Here is a 24,432-nt window from a genome sequence, read left to right as displayed (position 1 = left end):
GCGACAACTCCATAGCCACACAGATCAACACTTTGAAGAAGGGCCTATTCTGGGAACTCCCAAGGGAATTTTCTTGAGGCATTCTTGCTCCTGAGTGAGAATACTACTTGCTCAAACTGTTTAACCAACGGCCTGCTAGGAAGATTTCTGTGCGCTTTCCCCCACATTTTCTGCCTAACAGTAATCTTCAACTTAGTGGTTGAAAAGCCCAATATCTTCCCCTTTCCCCCTTCCTTCTCTACTTTCTTTTAGGATTTCTCTCCCCCAAATTAAAGGAGAAAACAGAAGCTATCTGAAGAATATATCATGTTAATTATAATTTGCCAGAATTACTTCTTCAGATGAAAATGCTTATTATCTGTAATTATGCATTATCTCTGAAGTTTGGTCAAGTTGATCCTTGTATGATTATTCTAAGGCAGTGAGTCTGAAACTTTAGTGTGCATTAGAATCACTTACAGAGCTTACTCAAACAAAATCAGTGTTTTCCACCCCAGGGTGTCTGATTTCAGTAGTTCTGGGATGGGGTCTGATAATTTGCATTTCTAACAAGTTCTAGGTGCTGCTGGTGCTGCTGGTTTGGGGACCACTTTCAGGATCACTTTAGTAAGGTGCAAGTAGATAATCATAAACTGTTCCCCCATTCCCTCCCCATGTTTCTGAATTGTCTAATTCTCAGTGAGAAGTTGGAACCAAGGACAGTAACAGAAATAATGAAACAATTGGAAAATAACATATTTATAAAAGGAAGTGAAAGGATTTGTGGATATTAGATATGAAGATAAGACTGGAATATTTACAAAATAACCTTATAGTATGTAAACAGGCTTAGCAAAAAATGTGGGAATGCATGATAAAACTACTTTAGAATCTTATCCTCAAGAATTTGTGCAAATCTCCATGCTTCTGTGTTTGTGAAAGGAGTCTAGGTTTGACAATAGGGCAGAGGAATAATGCCTAGAGACTCCAGGAGCCTCCATGGAACCACGACCCCAGAAGCTCAGAGGCTCAGCCAGTTGGCAGTCTGTGGCTGTGCCAAGTTAGCTATAAAAGACTAACCACTCCAGGGACCTACGGGCATTTTCTTTGTTTTCTTTTCTGATATTATAGTAGTCAATTATGTAAACCTGTCCTGCCTGCTAAAAGAGAGGGTGAGCAGGTTTGAAGACTGCCTTTCTAGCTCTGGCTGTTGGGAGGACAAAGCATTTTTAGATAAGATGGAAGACATAGTTTGAGAAGGAAGCCAAATTCTAAGGAGAAAAAGGGTGAATCAACAATGTTGGAATGTTGACAAGAGAAAAACGAATATATAAGAGGGAAAAAAAAAGAAACTCGGCTATACAGGGTGAATTTGGATTGTCCAAAGAACAGGCATCTCTCACATTTCATGAAATAATAACACAAATTGTAGACCTCAGCAGGTTCAAGGAGAAAACCCTACTCACAGATACTCTCTGCCAGGTCAACGGGGAATGATGATTATAGCCTGAGATATTTCTCTGTCAACCAGCAGAGTATAATATAGAAGAAAGCAAACATGAATTAGCAGAAATGTGGGCAGGTTGGAACAATGCTTTGAAAATAATACATGCAATTTCACAATGAAAAAAAGCGAAGGTCTACTTTTAGATGCGACTTAACACAAGCTCATGGGAAAAGGTCTGCTGGGTAAGTAGTCTGTACCCAACAACTTGATGGGTCTACTGTCAGAGCCACTGTAGTCTTGGATGCATTTCCAAAGAAAAAACAAGGACCAGGTTAAGCAAGGTGATAAGCCCAACGTAGGTGGATCAATGTGGGTGAACTACCAATGCAGGTGGTCACAGGTTACTATGTTCAGTTTCTTATAATACATTACACAAGCTTTGAAAATAATATAAGCAATACATGAACACAACAAGAGCTCAAACAGAACACCAGGGTACATTTCCCCTTCCCAATTTTGAGTTCTTTCTTCTAGTTTTCCTAGTGATTCCCATCATCACCTTAATAGTTTCCTAAAATATTCAAAATATTCACATCACATAATGAATATGGTGTGCTTCTGCTGACTTCAAGAACCCTATCCGGAGACTCTTAATTTATTTAAAAGTATTTTTAGTTCTTTTATTGCTTCTATTTCTTGGCCCTTCAGTTCCAGTCAGCATCTAATGATTCTCCCAAACATAAGTAACATGTCTAAACTTCCTTTGACTTCCTGCCAAATTTACTTTTTAAAGCTATACCATTGTTCTACATTGCCTGGGTTTATGTATCTGCTTATTAAATACAAAGTTTATATGCTTTGTTCAGAAGTTAATGCTAAAAACTGGAAATGATTCAATAGTATATTTAATTGTGTGTTTACTTTGAATATTACTTATATCAGTACCATGAATGGATTGACCAACCGAATGATTTACCCTGTTAAAAGGTATAGAAATTAAATGAACACTCTTCTCTTACCACTACCAGCTGCGGAAAATCATGCCACTTTTATTTAGTTTCACATATTTGGACTATGATTTTCTTGTATATCCTTCTGTATTTAAGAGTTTCTAATTGCCTTTCTTTTTCTCTGTTGGCAAATAAAGCACGCACTTTCATCAGATTACTAGAATGTTTTAAGTTCTTAATAAGACAGTTTTTTAATAGAATATTCTGTCATCTTAAAAGAATATTTCAAAAAGCCTCTGAGCTAATCTTTCAATCAGATGTAGTTATTTCTGGACTTATCCATGGCTATTCACATAGGGTTTCATTTCAGTGTAATCCTGGGTAAATTGGACTTTCTAAATACAATTTTTTTGTTTTTTTCTTGGACTAGTTTACGTTTTGTTGGGCTACATTCTTAACATATGTACATATGTATGTATGTATTATTTCAGAATAATATATAAACTTTCTGGGTCCTTGTATTTTATTATTTTTTAAAGTTTATTTATTTTGAGAGAGACAGACAGACAGAGAGAGAGAGAGAGAGAAAGCCTGGGGAAGGGTAGAGAGAGAGAATCCCAAGCAGGCTCTGTGTTGTCAGTGCAGAGCCCAACACAGGGCTTGATCCCACAAAACATGAGATCATGACCTGAGCTGAAATCAAGAGTCGGAAGCTTAACCGATTGAATCACCCAGGGGCCACTGGGTTCTTGTATTTTAAAATATTATTTTGTCCATATATTTGCACAATATTTTTGCTGATATGTCAATGGGGGTTCTTTAGGTGTAAACAATAGGATCAAATTCTGGCTAAGTAATATTAGTTTATTGAAAGAATAGTGGTGGCTACAGTTGAAAAACAAGTAGACCAAAACCAAAAGCAACTCAGAAATTAGTGACTTTCTTGTATTTTACTGCTATGACATATCATCATTTCATTATTCTTAGCCCCTATTTTTGCACTTTGATATTTTGGTCAATGTCATACTGATGGCCTTTTTCTTCCCCCTTAGCAGTTCATCAATATCTCTTACATTGATTTTTTTTTTCTTTTTAGCATCGACAAGGCTTTCTTCTTTTTTAAAAGCATTTTTACCGTTATTTCACTGGGGTCTTGGAAGAAATGAGAGAAAACACATTTTAAGAGGATATTAGCTGATTGTTATGTCCAGAGAGTATCTAGAATGAAAAAAAAAAAGGATTGAAATGCATGTCACAAGAATATGGAGAAATTGACTGGTAATGGTTATCCCAAAGTCTTAGGATGGGTGACCTGTTAGCAGTCTACCAACATGTCCAGGATTATAGGACATCAGAGTGACTAATTTGATGTCAGTGTAAGGAAAATGTTTCCTCTCTTTCTCTGTTCTCTGCATTCCATCACCTCATGGAACATGAGTCCATGCTTTCTATTTCTAAATCTTGCTTGTGCTTTGCCTCAAGATGTTGAGTTATCCCTTATTTCATGTAGGACATTTCTCATTATTACAGTAGTTTTTCAGATTCCTTTCTTCTACCTTACCTTACCTTTACCAGAAACGTTCCCCGCCCCCCCCCCCACCCTGCATCTGTCATCATTACAAGTGAGAAGTTTACCAAGGAACTATGGAACAAAGAGGAATAAATAAAGTCAGGAAGGACGGATAGGGAGAAATGGGACTTACCCACTAATATTAGGTTCAGAGCAAATGGATAAGATTAAATATGAGGGTCTTGAGGTTGAGCTTATGGGAAAATGTCCCATGAAGATTGATTTAAAATGTCATGGGTTCCCAGAGAAACAAAGATTCCTTAAACTGCAGAGCTATTTTGAAAACCAAACTTAAATAGATTCCAGTCTCTAGATAATTTAGATGTGGTACTGTTTGAGGGTAGGAAGAAAGGCTAAGTTAATAGACTTTTAAGCATGTCCCACAGGGTGCTAGGAGCTCTGGGGAGTTCAGGTCACCTATCCACTAGGGCGCGCGGGCTCGTGTGTGTGTGTGTGTGTGTGTGTGTGTGTGTGTGTGTGTATGCGCGTGCACACGCACACACACTCGCTCATGCACTAATCTTAGCAATGGAATTCTAGGGGCCCTATTCCCACTTCACTAAAGATCACTTAACTTTTACCTATCTCTCTGGGCTTCCAAGAATGACTTTCATTTGAATAAAGAGCATACAGGTAAAAATTGGGGAAAACTGCTGGACTTAGAATAGAGGTCAATGCCAGTGTATATGAAGATGGTAAGGACACGGATCGATGTTCGTGGTTTTGATCCTCTTGAATTCTTTTACCTGATTGTATAATGATTTAGCATGGGATTAGCCTAGAGCAGTTTTAAAATGCATTGAGAAACTGATGTTGATTGTTTTTACCCTGCGCCAAAAGGGTCCCATAGTTTTGTGAGGAAAAAGCAAAGTTTTTTTTTTAAATCCAAATCTGGGGTCCTCAGAGTGAGAGAGGTATTGCAGTTAAGTAAGAGCTTAAGCTAAGGGACTAGGCTGTGAGAAATTCTAAGATCTTGAGCAGTGAGCACTTAAGAGCCCCTCAACAGGCATATACAGGTAAGTCTTAAAGATTTTTCTGTTTGGGGATCATAAATGTTCGGGTGTCTTCTTTTGTTCTGTTTTTCTCTTTCTTTACCGATGTACTTATTTGCTTTCTTTTCTAGGGGTCCAAACTGATTGAAAAGTGCCAGTCTCTCTTGGGACACAAATGACCCCAGAAAATGTCAGTGAGGAATCTTTGGTGAGATCCGCTTTTTATTTTTCACGAATAATCAAACCCATGTCTGAGATTCAAAATAAGATTCAACAAAATCATTTCTTAGCTACTCACAATGTTACTCAAGAACACTAGCGCGGCTACACTAAATCTCTGCTTTTCTACTCAGAGAAACCTACTTATCATAACCCTGATACAACCAGCTTACACTCTTCCTTTCTCCCCTAAGCTTTCAGCTTCTCAGAAGCAGCACCAGAAATATGAAATCAAGGGGCCTTTCAGGTAGACGCGATGGGCTGCCACACTGAGCTAGAAACTGGCTGCTGGGTTTCCAGAGTGAAAAAGACCCACCTGCAGTTTGGAAGTTTCTGTCTATATCACTGCTGAAAATGATTATTGATGAACTGAATGGAATGTGCTTTATAATAAGTTAACTTTAGAATTGCTTTGGCTTTTTTTTTTTTTTTTTGAGAAAGTGTGGAACCGGGAGGGTATTTGGAACTGCTTATAACATTCATTCATTGAATAGACTTTTAGTGGGTCTAGTGTGTGAGGCGCTATCCTAGGAGCTTGTGATACATCGGTGACCATGAAAAACTGAACAAAATCCCTATCTGCCTCATGTTTACCTTCTGGGGGAGGTTGGTGAAAACATATCTTTCCTTCTTTTTGTCTCTCTCTCTCTTTCACCATCAGTTAGACTTGAACTAACTAGGACTTTGCCTTGTGCCTATGGCATTGAACACATGATGAAATCAAGAAAATATTTAACGTTCTGTTTGCCAAGAGCCTTTGAGTTACTTGCAAAGCTACAAAAGGTCATAACGGAGGTGGGGAATAGGTTCTGTTGGCCGTACATTGTCTCCTACGTGCCAGATAAGTCTGCTTTTGCAACAACCGGTGTCCTAAAGACACATCATTACATGTAACTTCTTGCTTATTATTGTCACTGGCTACAGTAATAATAACTAGCATGGTGCCAGATACTAAATTTTTACCTGTAAAAACTCATTTAGTCCTCATCATAATCTAATGAGGAAGGTACTATTAGTAACCTTCCCATTCTACAGACCAAGACGATGAGCACAGAGAGGTTAAGTATCTTGCCCAAGTATTCACAGATGGTTTGGAACCAGGTTTCAAATCTAGACCATCCATCTCCAGAAACTGAGCTCTTAATCAGTGCATTCGTGCTTTTTTGTCATGTCAAGGAACATCATTATCTAAAAACTCAATAGCAGAGTAATCTCCCTGAAGCACTGATTGCAAACAGTGGTAGTTTTCTCTGCACAATGTTGAGAAGAGAATGGCTAATTCCTTCTGTGAACAGCGAACCAAATAACTCGCTCTGTCTCCTTTAACCATTGATTCTGCCACCAATGCCTCAGCCTTGGAAGAATCCCCCAGAGGTTCATTCAATTTCTCATTCTTTTTTCTCTATCTCTTTCTTTCTCTCATCTCTTTAATATATATTTGTCAATTCCTTTTTCTATGAGTGCTCATTTCTTTCTTTAAACTTTGAAATTGGGTTCTGACCCCCTTGGCCCATTTTTCTCATCCTTCCACCTTTTATCTTTACCCTAGGTATGTGAGGCTGACATTGGAATGCAGGGGCCCTAATGTTTATTAACTTGAGCTTTCAATGATGATTTGTATAGTAGTCTTTTCCCCAGCAATCCTAGGATCAATGACATAATGAACTTATCATTTGGACTTATGTTTATTTTTCCAGATTTTTTTTGTGTTTAATAAAAAATAAGCAGTAATAGTGTAGTGCTTACTAAATAAGTGAGTTATTCTGATTAGAGAAAAAAATTCTCATTATATTGCATCTCACCTTGATTTTAAATAGTTTTACCTCACTCCAGTGATTTCAACATGTTCATATACATTGGCAAATTAGATGTGAAAAAACGTTTGCAAGTTCCTATTGTGTTTAATACACTGCTAGGTGCTATAGAGAAGAATATGAATTTACTAAGACCAGATAACTAATGCATTTATACAAGAGACAAACACATAAGGAATTATAACAAAGGGCAGATTTCAAATTTCCAGTGTCACAAGATCAGAGCTAACTGATAATGTGATTCACAAGAGTCTGAGTTCACAAACTGTCACAGAGACCAGGAAAAGTCATGGAAGAAGTGACCCTGCCCAACGACTAGAAGTTAGGCAGGGTTTGAACAGATAGAGAAGTGGTGGGATGTGAGGTGTTTTGGGGAATGGGGAGTGATTCAGTTCGGTCTGTTGTAAGACAAAAATTAAGTAGTTGTGGGCAGTGCGATCCAGTGGAAGATAGGGATACAAGGGTGGGTGGGGACATACTGTAGTTTAATTTTAACAACAGTTAAGGTTTATCACATTTTTAATGTGTAAGGTGCCAGCCTTGACATGTATTATTCCTATAACTCCCACAACCATCCAGTGAAGTCGGTACTACTATCCCATTTTACAGATGAGGACAAACAAGAATGCCAGACAGAGAGAGTGTAGTTTAGGGTGAGGCCATAGATTATGGGGGTTGAGAGTGTGGATTCCGGAGTGTGGTTCAAATCCTACCCAGCTTTTCTAAAGACCTTAGCAAAGGTTAGATCTCCTAACCTCTCCATGGCCTTCCTCATCTATAAAATAGGGTAACTTCTTTGTGGGACTATAATAAACACTAAACCAGCTAATATAGGTAAAGCTTAAAACAGTACTTGACAAATGGTAAATGCTATTAATTTGAATGATGTGAAATTGCCAGTTTGGTAGGTTAAATATTGACAATTTCAAAGGGCTCAATGAATCTAATAGGTGTTAACTATTATTATTTAGAAGACAAATCAAAAAGAAAAGAAAAAAGAGAAAGAAAAAAAAAGAAGAAAAAGAAAAAAGAAAAGAAGAAAAAAGGACAAATGGATGCCATCGAAGGGTTTTGTTCTAATGCATCCTATTCCTTTCTTTCCTTTCCCGTGTAGATATAGCAACATGACAGTTACACCTGCCATCTTGTCCACCTCATAGACTGCCTTGAAAATGGACTTCTTCCCCGTTCAGTTCCTGAAACCAATGTGAACGGCCCTAAGCAAAATTCCATAGCAACACTGCCTAACTGAACATTTCATATAGCCAAGAGATAGTAAAATATACCACCAAATCAGAGAAAACCATACAGAAAAGATTCTATATTTCTTTAGCTACTGGGTCCGATTTGTGAAAAGGATGCATATATACAGGAGCTTTTAGAAAAACATTTCATATAACTCATTTGCACATTCTTTTATTCACTGATTCACTAATTCATTAAGTCTTTTATTCAATTGATTTTTATTAAGCACATCCTATATACAAAACACAGCATTAAATTCAGCCAAGTATACAAAGATGAATGTAACAGGTCCTCTACCATTAATAAGTATAACATTACTGGGGTTGAATTTGAACTAATATGTAACTGGTAGTAAAAAACCTGAGCCACCTGAAGCAAGGATAAAGAGTTTTATGACAAAAGTTTATACTCTTGTATTATGCAAAGATGCCTCTGAACAGATTTTTCTCTCTGAAATTGTATTGCCATGTAACAAATTATCCTAAAATTTGGCATACTACAACAACCATTTATTTTCTCATACATTTTCCAAAGATCAGGAACCCAGGAGTGGGTTAGCTGGGTTTTCCGGCTCAGGGTGTCTCAGGAGGCTGTAGTCAAACTGTTAGGGCTGTGTCATCTGAAGGCTTGACCGGGACCAGCCCATGGCCCACTCATCTGGCTGTGGACAGGAGGCCTCAATTGTTGCTGGCTCTGGCAAAGGTCTCTGTTCCCATGATGCAAATCTTTCTCTGGGGCTGCTCTCGCCATGGTAGTCGGCTTCCCCCAGAGCCAGTGACCCAGGAGAATGAGCGAGAAGGACGCCACAGCGTTATATGACCTAGTTGCCCAAATCGCACACTGTCACTTCTGCTGTCCTCTGCTCATCAGGATTGAGTCACTAGGTCCAGTCCATTTGCAAGGTGGGAAGGATTAGGCCCCACCTCTTGAAAGGAGGAATATCAAAAACTTTATGAATATATTTTAAAACTACCACAGAAGCGAAGTTAATGTCTTATTAAATAATTTTATTTTTCTGCATCTGGTAGGACTCTGCTTGCATGTACTTGCTACTTCTTGTTGGTAACTTTCTAATCATAACTTATCTATGCCCTAATTAAAAAAGTACCACATGTTTATTATAGGCTATTTAATAAGCATAGAAAAATAAGAAATGATTCACCCATAATTCTACAATTCAGATATAACCATATCTAATGTGTTTTTGGTTTGTGTGTAGGTACAAATATTAGTGTACACACACACAAACATATTTTATGCATAATAGATATTTTGAATATCTGTATGTATATCCTTATTTAGATATTGGATATGTAAGAAGAATTTCTTCCATAATTACAATTTATTTGGAAACATAATTCTAATAGCTGCATAATATTCTGTGGGTAAATGTTTTTTTCCTTCTGTTTTTTTCCATAATTTTGAAATTTTAGGCTATTTAATTATTTTTATCACAATAGCAATATAATAAGTATCTTTGCACAATGGCTTTGTATGACTGATTATTTCAATATAGAATCCTCTAAGCTGAATTATAGGATGAACTTACTGCTGAACTGCTTTCAAGAAAAGTTATATCCACTTGTATTTCTACCAGTAGTCTCAGTGGCCATCTGATTGTAATTTGCTGAGTATTTAATCTCATTTCTTAATCTTTGCCAATAGACCAAAAAGTGCATTTTGCTTTTCTTAACTTTGTGTTTTGATGACATCCGAGTTATTTTGTTGACTCTGTGCTCCAAATTCATCCTTAGCTGTTGGTTCTTTGAAAATGGATACGGACCCTTTAGAATTATTTTATTGACTCTCTCCTCCAAATTTGTTCTTAGCTCTTGGTTCTGTGAAAATGGATATGGACCCTTTAAGTGTGTTTCCTTTGCATTCTGCACGATGTCCTGCTTCGTCGGTAGAGGGCGCTGAAGAAGCATTGTAGCGGGAAATTTGGTCTTTCCAGATTCCCAGGGCTGACTGACAAGGCTTTGGGGAAGCCCACTTTTTTCCTCCACTGCTTTGCCCAGAGTGCTTTCTCCAGGGCAGTTTGTAGGGTGCAGCTTTCTTTACCGTTTGTTCCCCCAACTCCTCCATCTTTCGATTTGGTTTGTGGTGGCACAGCCTGGAGCTGAGTGCACATCTGTACCTGAACACAAATCGCTGCTCTCCACACCACCCCCTGGATTCAGTGCCTGCTCACAGAGAGGGCCCCCGGGGGTGGCCATCTAGTAAGCTACTTGACCAGCCTCTGTCCCACACAGCTTCAAAGATACTGCAGCCCAACTGATGCACAGAGTTGTACTGGGTTCCTGCAAAAGAGGCCCCTATGGCTCCCAATCCTGGCACACACACTTCTACTTTACAGTTATTCTCCTATCATCACAGCTTAATTAAAAAAAAAAAAAAAGTCCATTTATTTATTTTGAGAGAGAAAGAGACGTGGGGGCGGGGCAGAGAATTCCAGGCAGGCTCAGCACTGATGGCGGGGGCTCGATCTCACATACCATGAGATCATGACCTGAGCCAAAATCAAGAGCCAGACGATTAACCCACTGAGCGACCCAGACCCCCCACAGCTTAATTCTTTATATTAAACTTCTCCTGCTTAAATTACTGTGTTTCTGTCTCCTTACTGGATACAGTTGATCACCATTAAGATACAACTCTCCTCTCACGACACACCTAGTAGCTCTTTGTATTTCTTCTGTGATTTTACTTTTCATGTCTTTTTTTCTTTTTTTCTAGCCATGTCGTGGAATTTTTCTTACATATCTTGTAGACTTTCAATATATTAATGATTAATCTTTTGTCATTTAGGACAGGTACTTGACACTAATTTAAATTTTTATAAGTATACTGAATTTTAACAATTTCATTTGCCCTACTTTAGCAAGATGAGACCTTTTTCTGAATTTTAACAATTTCATTTGCCCTACTTTAGCAAGATGAGACTTTTTCTGAATTTTAACAATTTCTTTTGCCCTACTTGAGGAAGATGAGATATTTTTCTTTTTTTTTTTTTTAAGTTTATTTATTTATTTTGAGAGAGACACGGTATGTGAGCAGGAGAGGGACAGAGAGAGAGGGAGAGAGAGAGGATCCCAAGCAGGGTCTGAACTCATGAACCGTGAGATCATGACCTGAGCTGAAACCAAGAGTCAGATGCCCAATCGACTGAGCCACCCAGGCACTCTGAGAACATAATTTCTTATTAACTGATAGCTGGAAAGATAATGATGCAAGCCTCTGTTTTCCTCAATAAAAGATTTCCTAGGACTCAAAGGTCACAGCACACTTTTACCTTCATTGAGTTTAGGTTTCGGTTTTGGTGACACTAGGAAGTAATAGCTTTGTCTAAAAATGTTTCGTATTTTAATTTTGATAGTCTTCGAACTTGGGCTTGTTACATACAACCTTTTCCCTCAGTACATGTAATGTAATCAAACCAGGTAACACAATGCCTGTGAGGAATGTGAATGAAAGTGGTTTAGGGAATGGACCAATGTTGCATAAAATTCCATTTTAACATAGAGTTCACAAATAAAATCATAGATGAGACTTGTGGCATTACCAGTTTTTTGTCCCCCCTTTCTTCAAGTCAGTTTTAGCAGACTTTTAAGTATCTTGGGAGTTGTGGGATGAGTTGTCTTGGAGAAAAAGAGCAGAGCTCCAGAATCCCTGCCTATTTTTTGCTACAACAGTTGCATTGTCCTTTGTTTTCATCTGGCAACAAATGGTTATTGTGGATCAACTCTTGTCCTAGCCCAATAAACGTATTAAGTCTCTGTGGTATACTTGTTTGGAAAAATAATGAAAACCAGTTTAACTGACTTTTTAAAAATGCTTAAGAACTCAGGGCACCTGGGTGGCTCAGTCAGTTAAGTGTCCCACTCTTGATTTTGGCTCAGATCATGATCTCAGGGTCATGAGCTGGAGGCCCACACCAGGCTTTGTGCTGACTGTGGAGTCTGCTTGAGATTCCCTTTCTCCCTCTCCCTCTGCCCCTCCCCCCTACTTTCTCTCTCTCTCTAAAAAAAAAAAAAAAAAAAATGCTTAAAAATACTTTTTGAAAGTCGTAAGAAGGACAGAAAAAAAAAAAAGAAGGGTTTGGGTTGACGAAATTGCAATTTGGATTTCTTTTTTTTTTTTTTCAACGTTTATTTATTTTTTTGGGGACAGAGAGAGACAGAGCATGAACGGGGGAGGGGCAGAGAGAGAGGGAGACACAGAATCGGAAACAGGCTCCAGGCTCTGAGCCATCAGCCCAGAGCCCGACGCGGGGCTCGAACTCACGGACCGCGAGATCGTGACCTGGCTGAAGTCGGACGCTTAACCGACTGTGCCACCCAGGCGCCCCAGCAATTTGGATTTCTTAACAGAAATCCAATCATCTTTTCTATCCCAAAGGACAGATAGCTCTGATGTTACAAATAGCCGAAAGCCACCAACCATATAGAGACAGCCCTGGGTTTCATGAAGAAGCTAGAGTTTGCACGAGATGAGAAACACCATCACTATCAGACTCCTTTGTAGGGTAAGAGTGTGCTTCCTCTTTATTTCAAGAGCTGGCAGCTTTTACTTCTGAATCAGTTGTGAGAATCCGTTGATGATTTTTTAATTCTCTTGGCAGTTCAAGCTGAAAGAAGTTTACCCTACATGATGTCTGAAGACATCATTTAGATTCAAGTTCATGGAGTGTTTTACTATAAGAAAGTATTTTGGATACACAGTATCCAAGCTTGTTTCAGTTCCTGAAACAAATTCCAGCTCCTTTCAGTGCAACTGTGAAGCCTAGGTCAACTCATCACTTCAAAGAGAGACAAGCTTTTTCAACATTCAATTTTCCACAGATTCAAGTTCACAGACATTTGTATGAATGCAAGTGTGGAATTTGTGCATTCATCAAATAGTAATATCCCTCTAATTTTGCTGAAGTGTTTCAGAGTTTCAGCAATTACAGCCTGGTCTGCTAAACGGTTGTCTCGGTTTTTACTACCCGTTTACTTTGGAGACATTTCATTATAATAGCCTTTTCTGTACTGAATCTGAAAAGGAGAAGGAGAAAAAGGGTATTAAAAATTGAACACAATTTGTGCGCAGAACCTCTTATAGGAATAGGCACCCAGGATACATACTCCCAACTTACTTTGTTATTGTTCTTTGAATCTCTCTTTTCTCTTCTTCATTTAATCTTTGAAGGATGGATTCCAGGAGAGGGAAATGAAAGTTAATGTACTGAGCCACCTGAAAAGGGAAACAAAACAAAACAAAACAAAAAAGAATGCAGATTCTGTGAGAGGTGCTGAGTCAGGAGGAAGCAAAGAGAGATTCAGGGTGACAGTATCCATACATCACTGCTAATTTCCTTTTCATCTTTATCCATGAGGAAAATGCGAGCATTCTCTTTGGAAGGTCCCTGCACGAGCCTATGCAGTAGCGGGACATCTGTCTTCTTTAGCCGCCTCCGCTCTACGAATGAAAACAGGAATCAACTATAGTTAGCAGTCCATCCTAGAGAAAAAGAAGAAAGACAAGTTGTCCACTCATTTTCTTTCTTTAGCTCACGTTGGGAGAAGACCTCAGAAGAACATACAACAGGAGGCACTCATTCAAAGGAGTAAATTAAAAGTAAAACCTTTAAAAGAACCCAAAGAGAACTGCTTTCTCTTGCTAGATCTTAAGGTTTGATTTATCTCTCAGATAATTCAATCTTGCCTTTAGCTTGGATGTTCAGACACATCTCCAGTGCCATTTATGCTTTTACCAAGCGACACACCTAAAAATTCTTCATCATTTGTCATTCATTCATTCAGCAAATATTTATTAATTCTTTCCTAGTTCAGTTAATGGATTTCCATCTTTCCGGTTGTTTGGGTCCAAAACTTTATAATTATCCTCAATTATGCCTTTGTTTCTCATCTCAATCAAATCCTTGGATCTTCCTTAAAAACATGTTGAGAATGTCTTTCACATCACAGGTCAGTGTTTTTATTATTTCATTCATCTGTGGGCTTCATCCATGCCATGATAATGAGATGAGAAAGGAAACAACTTCCAATTTGGTATATTCCAAGAATTTCAAATTTCCAAAAGTTATAAATACTCCCACTCACAAAAGCACTTCCAACTTTCTGTCAAAATAATTTCACATCTGTCATCTCATTTTTATCAGAATGAAGCACGAACAGAACACTGTGTCCTTACATTCATCTCCTTTCCTCCTTTCTCAAATATTTTTTGAGTTCCTACTATGTGCCAGGCATTGTTCTCTGTGCTGGGCACCTTCTAAAACAAAGCAGAGTAAAATCCACTTACGAAACTTACGTTCTAGTGGAGGACACAGACAATAAGGAGGATAAACCAATGAAACATATCATGTATTAGTGATAAGTACTCAGAAGGAAAATAAAGCAAGGAGAGGGATAGAAAGTATGGGTCTGTGTCAATAGGTGTGTACAGGGGACAAGTATGCAATTATTGGTAGGGTGGCTGAGGAAGGCTTCACTGAAGATGTAACATTTGAAAACAACCAGAAGCAGATGTGGTATGGAACCATGGAGCTCTCGGGGAGGTGTGTTCCAAACACAGTAAGTAAATAAGTAGAGCATCCTACAGGTCAGTGCATGCCTAATGCTATCAAAGAGCAGCAAGGGACCAGGGAAGCTAACATAAAGATGAGGAAAGGAATATTAAATGTTGAAGTGAACATGTACTGGGACCAGCATAAAGACTCTGGCTTTATTGCGGGAAGGGAGACCCCTGGAGGATGAGAAGTGATATGACATTGTCCGACTTCCATTGTTAAAGAACAATCTGTCTGGGTGGGGGAGAGGGGAAAATGGGTGAGGGGCATTGAGGCACTTGTTGGGATGAGCGCTGGGTGTTGTATTTAAGCCAATTTGACAACAAATTATAAGGAAAAAAAAAAAGAACAATCTGTCTGCTAGGTTGAAAGAGACTGAAAAGGGAAACGGGTAGACCAGTTAGTCCTTTCTACACTGTCATCTAGGAAATCAATTATGTCAGGCCCTTAAAAGTTTCAAGAATCAGAACTGTGCTCATCCCCTGGGTGGGACTTACCCCAGGAAAAAGTCAGTAACGTTATCCGTTCTTGTTTGCACAGAGTCAGCGTTCATTGTTTTAATTCCTCTGCATTTCTGAGGCAAGGCTACGGCCCCGGTAATTTAGCTCATCTTGATAACATACTAGAATTCTCTTCTGACCTCTACCTGTGGCATAACTGCCTCCTCTGTTTGTTGCGTTCTTAATATTCCAGAGCAAGGTTTCTTGCTTCACGAACTTGCTTCTGGGATAATTATTAAGAAATACATATTCCCAGACTGTTCCTGGATCTGGAGGGGTTTGGGAATCTGTACTTTAAATGAACTTCTCAGGTAATCCGGAAGTGCACTAAGATTTGAAAAACACGGTTATAGATCCTGGGCTTAGTAGATACGAGGTGTTCAAATGCACCTGCCTTTATTTTCCAGATTAATACCTAAATAGGTGCTATAGGTTCCATTCTTTTCTCTGTTCCTGATCCCTAAAAGGTGCTACTTAGGGTTATCTTCTGTTCTGGATTTTGTGTGCAAGCATTTTTGACACGAAAATCAAAATAAAACATGATTTTCACAGATAAAGTTTTAAAGAACTACAGTTCTGTGGTGAGAATAAACATTTTTTTTCCAATTATAAAAATAATTCATGCTATCAGGGAGGGAAACGAGGGGGATATATGTACAAATTTTCAGTTATTATATAAATAAGTTCTGAGGATTTAATCTCCAGCTTGGTGACCAGAGTTAATAGTATGGTATTGTACATTTGATAGTTGCTGAGAGTAGATCGTAAGCATTCTCACACATACCCAAAAAGCCTTAATTATGTGATGTGAGGATATGTTAATTATCTTGATCTTGGTAATCATCCCATAATGTATATGTGTATCAGATCATCACATTGTACTTTCAATATAGCAATTATATTTGTCAATTATTCCCGATTATTCCTCAATAAAGTTTAAAAAAATTTTTTTTTGATGTTTGATTTTTGAGAGAGAGAGACAGACAGAGAGCAAGTGGGGAGGGGGTTGAGAGAGGGAGACACATAATCCGAAGCAGGCTCCAACGTGTCAGAGGGAGTGAGACGTGGGGCTCAAACTCAAAAACTGCTAGATCAAGACCTGAGCAGGAGTCGGAGGGACACTTAACTGACTGAGCCACCTGGGTGCCCCTTCCCCAGTAAAGTCTTAAAAAACCACGTATGCTACTGTAATTGAAACTATGGGGAAAAGCAAAAGGCAGAAAGTAAAAGTCACCTGGAATCCCAGAACCCTGAGACGATCAGCCTTACCCTCTGTGTGGCCAACCCTTCGTATATCTCTTTATGCACACACATAAACACACAATACGTACAGGTGGTCATGTCATACTTGCTATTTTTATCGCAGACATATTTTAAAAAAATGATTTACTTGTTGTTTTTGTTTTTCCTTCTGTGCTCCTCCTCCTTCCATCCTCTTTCCTGCATTGTCCTGACCCCCTAACGGGGTAAGTGGTGTCAGTGACTTCATATTTATCATTTCATACCTTTCTTCCTGATCATATGATCCTATATACCCCTATATTTAAATAGGGGTTTGTAATTCCTCTAGAAAAATGGGACCATATGATACACATTTTTAGTCATGTTGCAACTTTCATGTAATATATATTATGGAATCCCCTCCATTTAACTGGTATAATCTGACACATTCCATTTAATGGCTGCATAACCACTTATTCAATCATTCTTCTGTGATAGGTGACTTTGTCTTTAAATTTTTGTCATTATAAATAGCCTTGCCCATAAATCTATAGGTACTAGTCCTTTTAGTTTTGTGGAATAGATTCTCAGCAGTGGCATTGCCAGGTTAAAGGGTACTTATACTGTAAATTTTAATAATATTGTTAGAATGAGTTCCAAAAAAGTAAAGACAGCCATATTTTCACCAAAACTGCATGAAAATACCCTTTTACCCTTCACCACACCACACATAGGTAGAATCCTTCAAAAACATTTCGCCAATCCGATAAATGTGAGATAATATTGCGTTGTGGGTTCTATTTTCATTGAGTTGTCTTTTTGTTGTCACTTTGCAAGAACTATTTGATATTATACGTATTAAATTTTTATCTGATATTTTTCGTAATTTGCTGTTTCTATCTTTTACATTTTTTTTAAATTTTTTTTAATGTTTATTTATTTTTGAGACAGAGAGAGACAGAGCATGAATGGGGGAGGGGCAGAGAGAGAGGGAGACACAGAATCGGAAGCAGGCTCCAGGCTCTGAGCCATCAGCCCAGAGCCTGACGTGGGGCTCGAACTCACGAACCGTGAGATCGTGACCTGAGCTGAAGTCGGACGCTCAACCGACTGAGCCACCCAGGCGCCCCTCTTTTACATTTTTATAAGTCTGTCTCTGCTTTTTATTTATTTAAAATTTTTAAACATTTTATTTATTTTTGAGAGAGAGAGAGAGACAGAGTGTGAGTGGGGGAGGGTCAGAGGAGAGAGGGAGACACAGAATCTGAAGCAGACTCCAGGCTCTGAGCTGTCAGCACAGAGCCTGACTCGGGGCTCAAACCCATGAGCTGTGAGATCATGACCAGAGCTGAAGTCGGACGCTTAACCAACGGAGCCACCCAGGCGTCCTTGTCTCTGCTTTTTATTTTATACCTTTTAGTTTTTTCCTAAACAATTAGAATATGAATATATACACACACCCTTAGAATTTTTACACTTTATATTTCTTACCTTTAAGCTTTAAATTAATAAGGACTTTAATTTTGTATATGTTTGAAGATCCGACTTCCATTTTCTTACAGTTGTCCTGGTATCAAAAGGTATTATTTTATTCTGTTCAATTTCCGGCTCAAGCATTCTGACACTTAAACTCTAACTGGAGATATTTCTACAATTTAACATATAATTTTTTTCAACTTCAGAGTTTTCAAAAAGATCATTTCACTATTGCCTTAGATTTTTCTCTAATCTCTCTTCCATCCTGTTCCTGGCACCCCACATATAGCCTCTTCCCAATGCCAAACTTTTACTCCCTACCACCAACTTCTGCATATTTTTCTCTACTGAGGAAGAGAGAACGTTCCTACAGTGTGTCAGACACTGTGTAAGAAAGAGGTAATAACAAGATCAGAGATAAATGGTATGCATTGATGACTGCAGTAAGAGCTAGAAGGAGAAGGGAACGCCAAAAAGAAAGAGGTCCAGAAGTCAAGGACTTCAGTGTGTAACAATTCTTTGGAACTCTCCATAGACTCTCCCAGGCACTGACTGCCATTCAGGTAATTTGGTGTCTGGCCAAAAAGCAAACTCTATTGTATTATAAACTCTTCTAGGATATCTTATTCATAGGTTATCTTCCTCTGAAACTGTGCAATGTGAATAACCTTCTAAAATACCCCCCCCCCCCACTTTTCTTCTTCCCTTCCTTCCCTTTCTTCCACAGAAAGAGGGTTAGCTGCTCTTGGGCCTCCCCTGTGGGCAGAAAACTATAACATACTGGAATCATGTAAGAAGAGGCATCACACTTACCTCCTGTTGCAAAAATAATGTAAAGTGCGAAATCCTGGGCACTATTTTCAATCTGTCAATGGAAAAAAAAATAAGCAGACATGAATTCTTTCATATTTGATTGGTCATTGGCAGATGTTTTCTGAGCCAGCCAGACCCCAAATCTATATATTTTTCCTCACTTTTGTTATACACTTTTAGACAAGAATCCTTTTCTGCTCCTGTTGAGAGAATAATATAATCTCTCAAGGCCCAATTATGAAAAGGTGTTATTCGTGAGAAAGAATTCTTCGGAAACGAACCATTTAATTTAGATGTACATGTTCATAGGTCTTTTTCAGAAGAGTACATTTATGTACCTATAGTTAACTTATATACAAGACAGTTATAGCTCAGTTTAGTGATAAAGATTACCTTAAATTTTTGGAGAAGTTGCTCGATTACTTCTTCAGTTCTCATATTACTGTTTATTCTGACTTTAGTTTCTGATCCAAAGGCTGGAGTGAAAATTGATGTCTAGAAACAACAAGAACAAAATATTGCCATGGAAATTCTTAAACTTACATCAAACTAACAAGAATCAATATGGTGAAACTGGCCTCCTTCTCCTTCTCCTACTTCTTTTTTGAGGAGCCCAATATTATATTATATTATATTATATTATATTATATTATATTATATTATATTTTAATACTTTATTGTCAAGTTAGCTAACACAGTGTACACAGTGTAGTCTTGGCCACCCCTCACCCCCACCAACCCTCAGTTTGTTCTCTGTATTTAAGAATCTTTTTGGTTTGCCTCCCTCTCTGTAACTTACTTTTCCTTCCCTTCCCTTTATGGTCATCTAAGTTTCTCAAATTGAGAGTGAAACATATGATATCTGTCTTTTTCTGACTGACTTATTTCACTTAGCATAATATCCTCCAGTTCATTCTTTTTGATTGATGAGTAGTATCCTATTGTGTGTTTGTGTGTGTATGTGTGTGTGTGTGTGTGTGTGTGTACAACATCTTTATCCATTCATCAGTTAATGGAAGTTTGGGCTCTTTCCATAACTTGTCTATTGTTGAAAGCATTGCTATGAACATTGGGGTACATGTGCCCCTGTGAATCAGCACTCCTGTATCCTTTGGATGAATTCCTAGTAGTGCTATTGTTGGGTTGTAAGGTAGTTCTATTTTTAATTTTTTGAGGAACCTTCACACTGTTTTCCAGAGCAGCTGCACCAGGTTGCATTGCCACCAACAGTGCAAGACGGTTCCCGTTTCTCCACATCCTCGCCAGCATCTGTTGTTTCCTGAGTTGTTAATTTTAGTCACTCTGACCAGTGTGAGGGGGTATCTCAATGTGGTTTTGATTTGTATTTCCCCAATGATGAGTGATATTGAGCATCTGGTGAAACTGGCCTTCTTATGGGCAAAGAAAGAAAAATCACGAATCACCAATTTAAAAGTTTTGTTTTCTTGTGTTTGCTTTCTTTGTTGTTGGATACTATGCATCCTTTTAAGCAACTTTACATTGTTTCTAGAATTAAGTTAGGTAAGACATCATTTGAGGATGTTCAAAACATTTTCACTAGATAATCATACCATTCTTCAATGTGGTTCAAATATTTAAAATAAATTAACTATAACTAAGAACAAATAAAACGTAATATTAATAGTGTTCCAAGACTCTAGAAGAGGGGGGTGGTGGGTTCAGCAGACGTGGAGATGGGTGGGTTCTGGGTGTCTCAATGGAATGTTAGATAGATGAGCCTTATATTGGGAAACCAGTAAATAAATGTCAAAATAAACATTAAAGTGCATATATGCACAGCACTTGTGTGAGTAGAAATATGGATATGGAAATAATTTTTCAAAGTAGATATATGGAGGCTGTCTGGAATAAACTCTTGCTAAGTATGAGAAAATTCAATGTTCGTGGACATTGTGAGGCATTGGTGAATCACTCTGTGACACATAAGACCAGTGCTTATGAGTTCTGTGGAGCCCTGGAGAGCCATACGTTCATCTGGCACTAAGGCAAGGATATGTTACATATGTGGCTTGATGTTGTTTATAAGAAGAATCTTTATGGAGTTTGGCAACGGCACTAGATTAGGATTTAGGAGAACTGGATCATAGTGTCTTCTAATTCCAACTTTGTCAACTCACTTCACATTGAGGCCTAAAGAGGCCTCAAGGATTTCATTTGTAAAATAAGAGAGTGGGACTAGATGACCCCAAGAGCCCATCTAAAGTACCAACATACAATGAATTTGGAATCATGTTTTTCAGAGTTTTAGATTAGTTTTGTTGGCCAAAACACATAATGAAATAAAATCATCTATGCTTAGTGTACGGATAGAAATATACCACAGGTCAAGTCAATAGTCATAACCTATATACAAATATCATAATCTAACCCTCTGAAATGAGTGTTATTCATGTCCTAACAATATTGGTGTTATCGTGGGGTATCATGATATAAAAACACATCTTATGACTCTATCAATTTAAATTCCCAGATGCCTCTCACTGCCCATCCATGGATAGAATGTTTTTTGTTTTTTTTTTTTTTCCTGCTAGTTATTACAATGCAGCGACTGGCATCTGTATGAAATATGTGTAGCTTGATCTCTTTTAACGAACGACAATAAAGCTAATGTAAATTGAGTTCTTCCTTTGTGCCGGACGCTGTGCTAAGTGCTTAGCTCCCCTTATTCCATTTAGTCCCATCAACAACCTTGTAAAGTAGGAATGATAAAGGCTAAGACATGGAGGTAGTTTTAAACTTTGCTCAGCAAGAATTTGAAATCAGGTTGTCAAGCTCCGGCACCCAAGCATTTAGCCACTACACCGTGCTGCCAGCTTAGTGCCAATTTCATTCTTAGTACAGGGGTCCCATCTGGAAGCCGCTCATTTGGAACAATGTGGCTTTCACAGCCTTCTTTAACACAAATCACCCCACAAGATAATGACACGGCGTGATTCTGAGAAATAGAAACCAGGACAATTGGTCATTGCACATCTATGGGGGATTGTCAAAATTACTTTATGGCTAAGGGTAAATGCTTGAGCCAGGAAGATATCTAATTTGAACGAAGAATTCACGAAGGAGGTTTCTCCCCACCAGTCTCCAAAGGCACACCGTGGATATGCTCCCAAGGGTGGAGGAAGGAATAAGGTAGAAAGCCCTACAGGAAAAAAGCTTACGATGAATGAGTTAACATTTTGTATGAAAGGGCTCAGAATGGTACCTGGCACAGAGCAAGTGCTTTTTAAGTATTTATTAAATGAATAGATGAATAATTGCTGAAGTACCAGGCAATGAAAAATTTGAGTTAAAAAAAAAAAAAAAAGACGACACATTGCCTACCTTCGGCAAAGTGAAATGTCTTACAAAAACTGTGGAAAAGAAACACATAAATTTAACACATTAAGTGAAAAATCAGAATAAAAATTATAAACAACTAATCCTTGCATAAAAATCCTTGCATAAAAAAATATGTGTATATGTACAAGACCTGGAAGGAGATGTGACAAAATGAGAAGTTTGATTTATTGGAATAATAGGTCTATGGAGTTTTTTCCCCTCTATTTAAATGTTAATGTTCAAATGTACTTTGAACCAATCTCCATCGTAGCATTTACATTATTCTAATGCCATTTGTCGATTACTGATTTCTTTGCCCAACACCTGAGCTCCATGCTGGCAGAGGCATCATCGGAATCATCTTCAGATCCCCAGTGTTTGGTACAGAACCTGCCACTTAGATAGGGCTCATTCATCACGGTGGTTAATAACAGGTTCTGGACTCAGACAAAGCTGGTTTCAAGTACCGATCTGCTACTTAAAAGTAGTGTGACCTAAGACAAACTGCTTAACCGCTGTGAACCTCAGTTGACTCACGTAAGGTAGGGAAAATAATGGTACCTGTTTCATAGAATTGTTTTAGTGATTGATGAGATAATCCCTCAGTTTAAAAATCCAATTTAAAACAGTTTAACACCTAACACATAGAGAGTACCCAATAAATATTAAATACACTACCACTATTTTATTAGTACCATTTTTAATTGTAAGTTGAATTGAGTGGTGTTGTTAAAATAGACATCATTTTCGGGCGCGCCTGGGTGGCTCAGTCGGTTAAGCGTCCGACTTCGGCTTAGGTCATGATCTCGCGGTCCGTGAGCTCGAGCCCTGCGTCAGGCTCTGTGCTGACAGCTCGGAACCCGGAGCCTGTTTCAGATTCTGTGTCTCCCTCTCTCTGACCCTCCCCTGTTCATGCTCTGTCTCTCCCTGTCTCAAAAATAAATAAAACGTTAAAAAAAATTAAAAAAAAAATAGACATCATTTTCAAATGACATTAGCGGAATCAAAACTCACTTCATGGTTATAGAAGTGCCCATTAATAGAGGCCCTATGCTTCTGTCTGTCTTTTCTGTCCATCATTGGAGGCTTCATCCTTTTTCTCACCAGGGTTGCTTCACTCATGGTGCGATAGAGCAATGGGGATTCTGGCTCTTCATCTGCATAAGCCTTCAGAGTGCTACTGGGATAAGATAAATAATCTAGGAAGAATAAAGATTATAAGGCCATATCATTTAGCTGCCTACCTCTTTGGGTGAATTTGTATATGTATTTAATAAGTAAGTATGCAGCTAAGCAGTGAACTATAATGCTTCAAACAGTGAGAAATAGTATTCCATTTAACCTTGGGATTTTAAAGAAGTGTCTATTGTAATTAGAGTACCAACCCATAGGCATGGGAGATTTCATTTTCTTCTAGCATTGGTGCTTTTGCAACTAGGTTTTTGTGGTATCTCTGGTGCCAAGACACCATAGAATTCCCTTAGAATTTAGAATTAGAAATCAGAATTCCCTTGGGTTTAGATGAGTGTTTTCAAAGGGCTAACTGGAAGGACCCTAATATAAAAGGTGCCAAGGGCCATCACACAAAAATAAGGGAATCCTGGAAGGAGTATCATGGTTGTTATTGAATATGGGTTGCTGCAGAGACAGCAGAGAAGACTGACTTGAGAAACGTTTGGGAAAAATAACTCAACATTGGAAGTTGTTGGTACATTCATGAAGGTAATGTCGGCAGCGTACTATTTTCAGTCTGAAGTCAGCTTGGTAATACGGCCACCCCAGAAACATGAACTCTGCTCCCAACCCCAGTCATCAGCTCCTCTTTGTATCTCTACATATTATATGAAAACCAAATCTATGTAAGATATATGACATCATACCGGACACTTATCAGAGTCTCAGTAAATGACAGCTAGTAATATTACAACTATCACATCATCATTATGACTACTGATGTCACATGCCATAGGAGCTGCCATTTACCATTGGTTTGTCATGTTTGATATGAATTCATTTGATGTTCAAGTTGATTTCTCTTTTTCAAATAAATGCTTGAAACAACTATTAAATATATTGACTCCAGTATATTTGCCTCTTTCTGGGAAGTGTTGTCACGCAAATATCCATTAACTAAGACATTCAGCTTCTAAAAAGATGTAGAATTTAATGTGAGGGGCTTGGTCTGATATAAAAAGCTGCTGAGTATAATAAATGATCCCAACTTTGGGGAAAATATTAAAGAATTTTATGTATACAAGTTTATTCAAACCATTAGCTTTCCCTAACCTAGTAA

The 24,432-nt window shown here is 38.3% G+C and overlaps 2 protein-coding genes across 10 annotated transcripts in view; one reads left to right on the top strand and one right to left on the bottom strand.

Moving 5' to 3' along the window:
• Nucleotides 1-10,631, top strand: part of LOC123595871 (alpha-fetoprotein-like) — a 54,707-nt gene extending 44,076 nt beyond the window's left edge. For 7 of the 9 annotated variants that reach the window (XR_006711413.1, XR_006711411.1, XM_045473769.1 and 4 more), the window contains 2 exons: nucleotides 5,070-5,146; nucleotides 8,086-10,631. Coding sequence is in view for 6 of the 9 variants with exons in the window: in XM_045473769.1 (XP_045329725.1) it covers nucleotides 5,070-5,117 (48 nt within the window). In the remaining 3 variants the exon portion in view is untranslated. Of the gene's footprint in view, nucleotides 1-5,069; nucleotides 5,147-5,351; nucleotides 6,889-8,085 lie in introns of those variants that run through there. The other 2 variants (XR_006711412.1, XM_045473766.1) reach the window with 1 other exon arrangement.
• Nucleotides 10,632-12,571: 1,940 nt separating this feature from the next.
• Nucleotides 12,572-24,432, bottom strand: part of RASSF6 (Ras association domain family member 6) — a gene marked incomplete at its 5' end in the record, with an annotated part of 48,782 nt that continues 36,921 nt past the window's right edge. Inside the window, 6 exons of the mRNA XM_045474938.1 lie at nucleotides 12,572-13,252; nucleotides 13,354-13,451; nucleotides 13,558-13,676; nucleotides 18,801-18,852; nucleotides 19,194-19,295; nucleotides 23,154-23,338. Coding sequence (XP_045330894.1) covers nucleotides 13,177-13,252; nucleotides 13,354-13,451; nucleotides 13,558-13,676; nucleotides 18,801-18,852; nucleotides 19,194-19,295; nucleotides 23,154-23,338 — 632 coding nt within the window. The remainder of the gene's footprint in view (nucleotides 13,253-13,353; nucleotides 13,452-13,557; nucleotides 13,677-18,800; nucleotides 18,853-19,193; nucleotides 19,296-23,153; nucleotides 23,339-24,432) is intronic.

This window comes from Leopardus geoffroyi, chromosome B1 (genome assembly GCF_018350155.1).
Source record: "Leopardus geoffroyi isolate Oge1 chromosome B1, O.geoffroyi_Oge1_pat1.0, whole genome shotgun sequence".
Taxonomy (NCBI): domain Eukaryota; kingdom Metazoa; phylum Chordata; class Mammalia; order Carnivora; family Felidae; genus Leopardus; species Leopardus geoffroyi.
The sequence above is the reverse complement of the archived record's forward strand: the minus strand, read 5'-3'. Positions and strand labels throughout refer to the sequence as shown.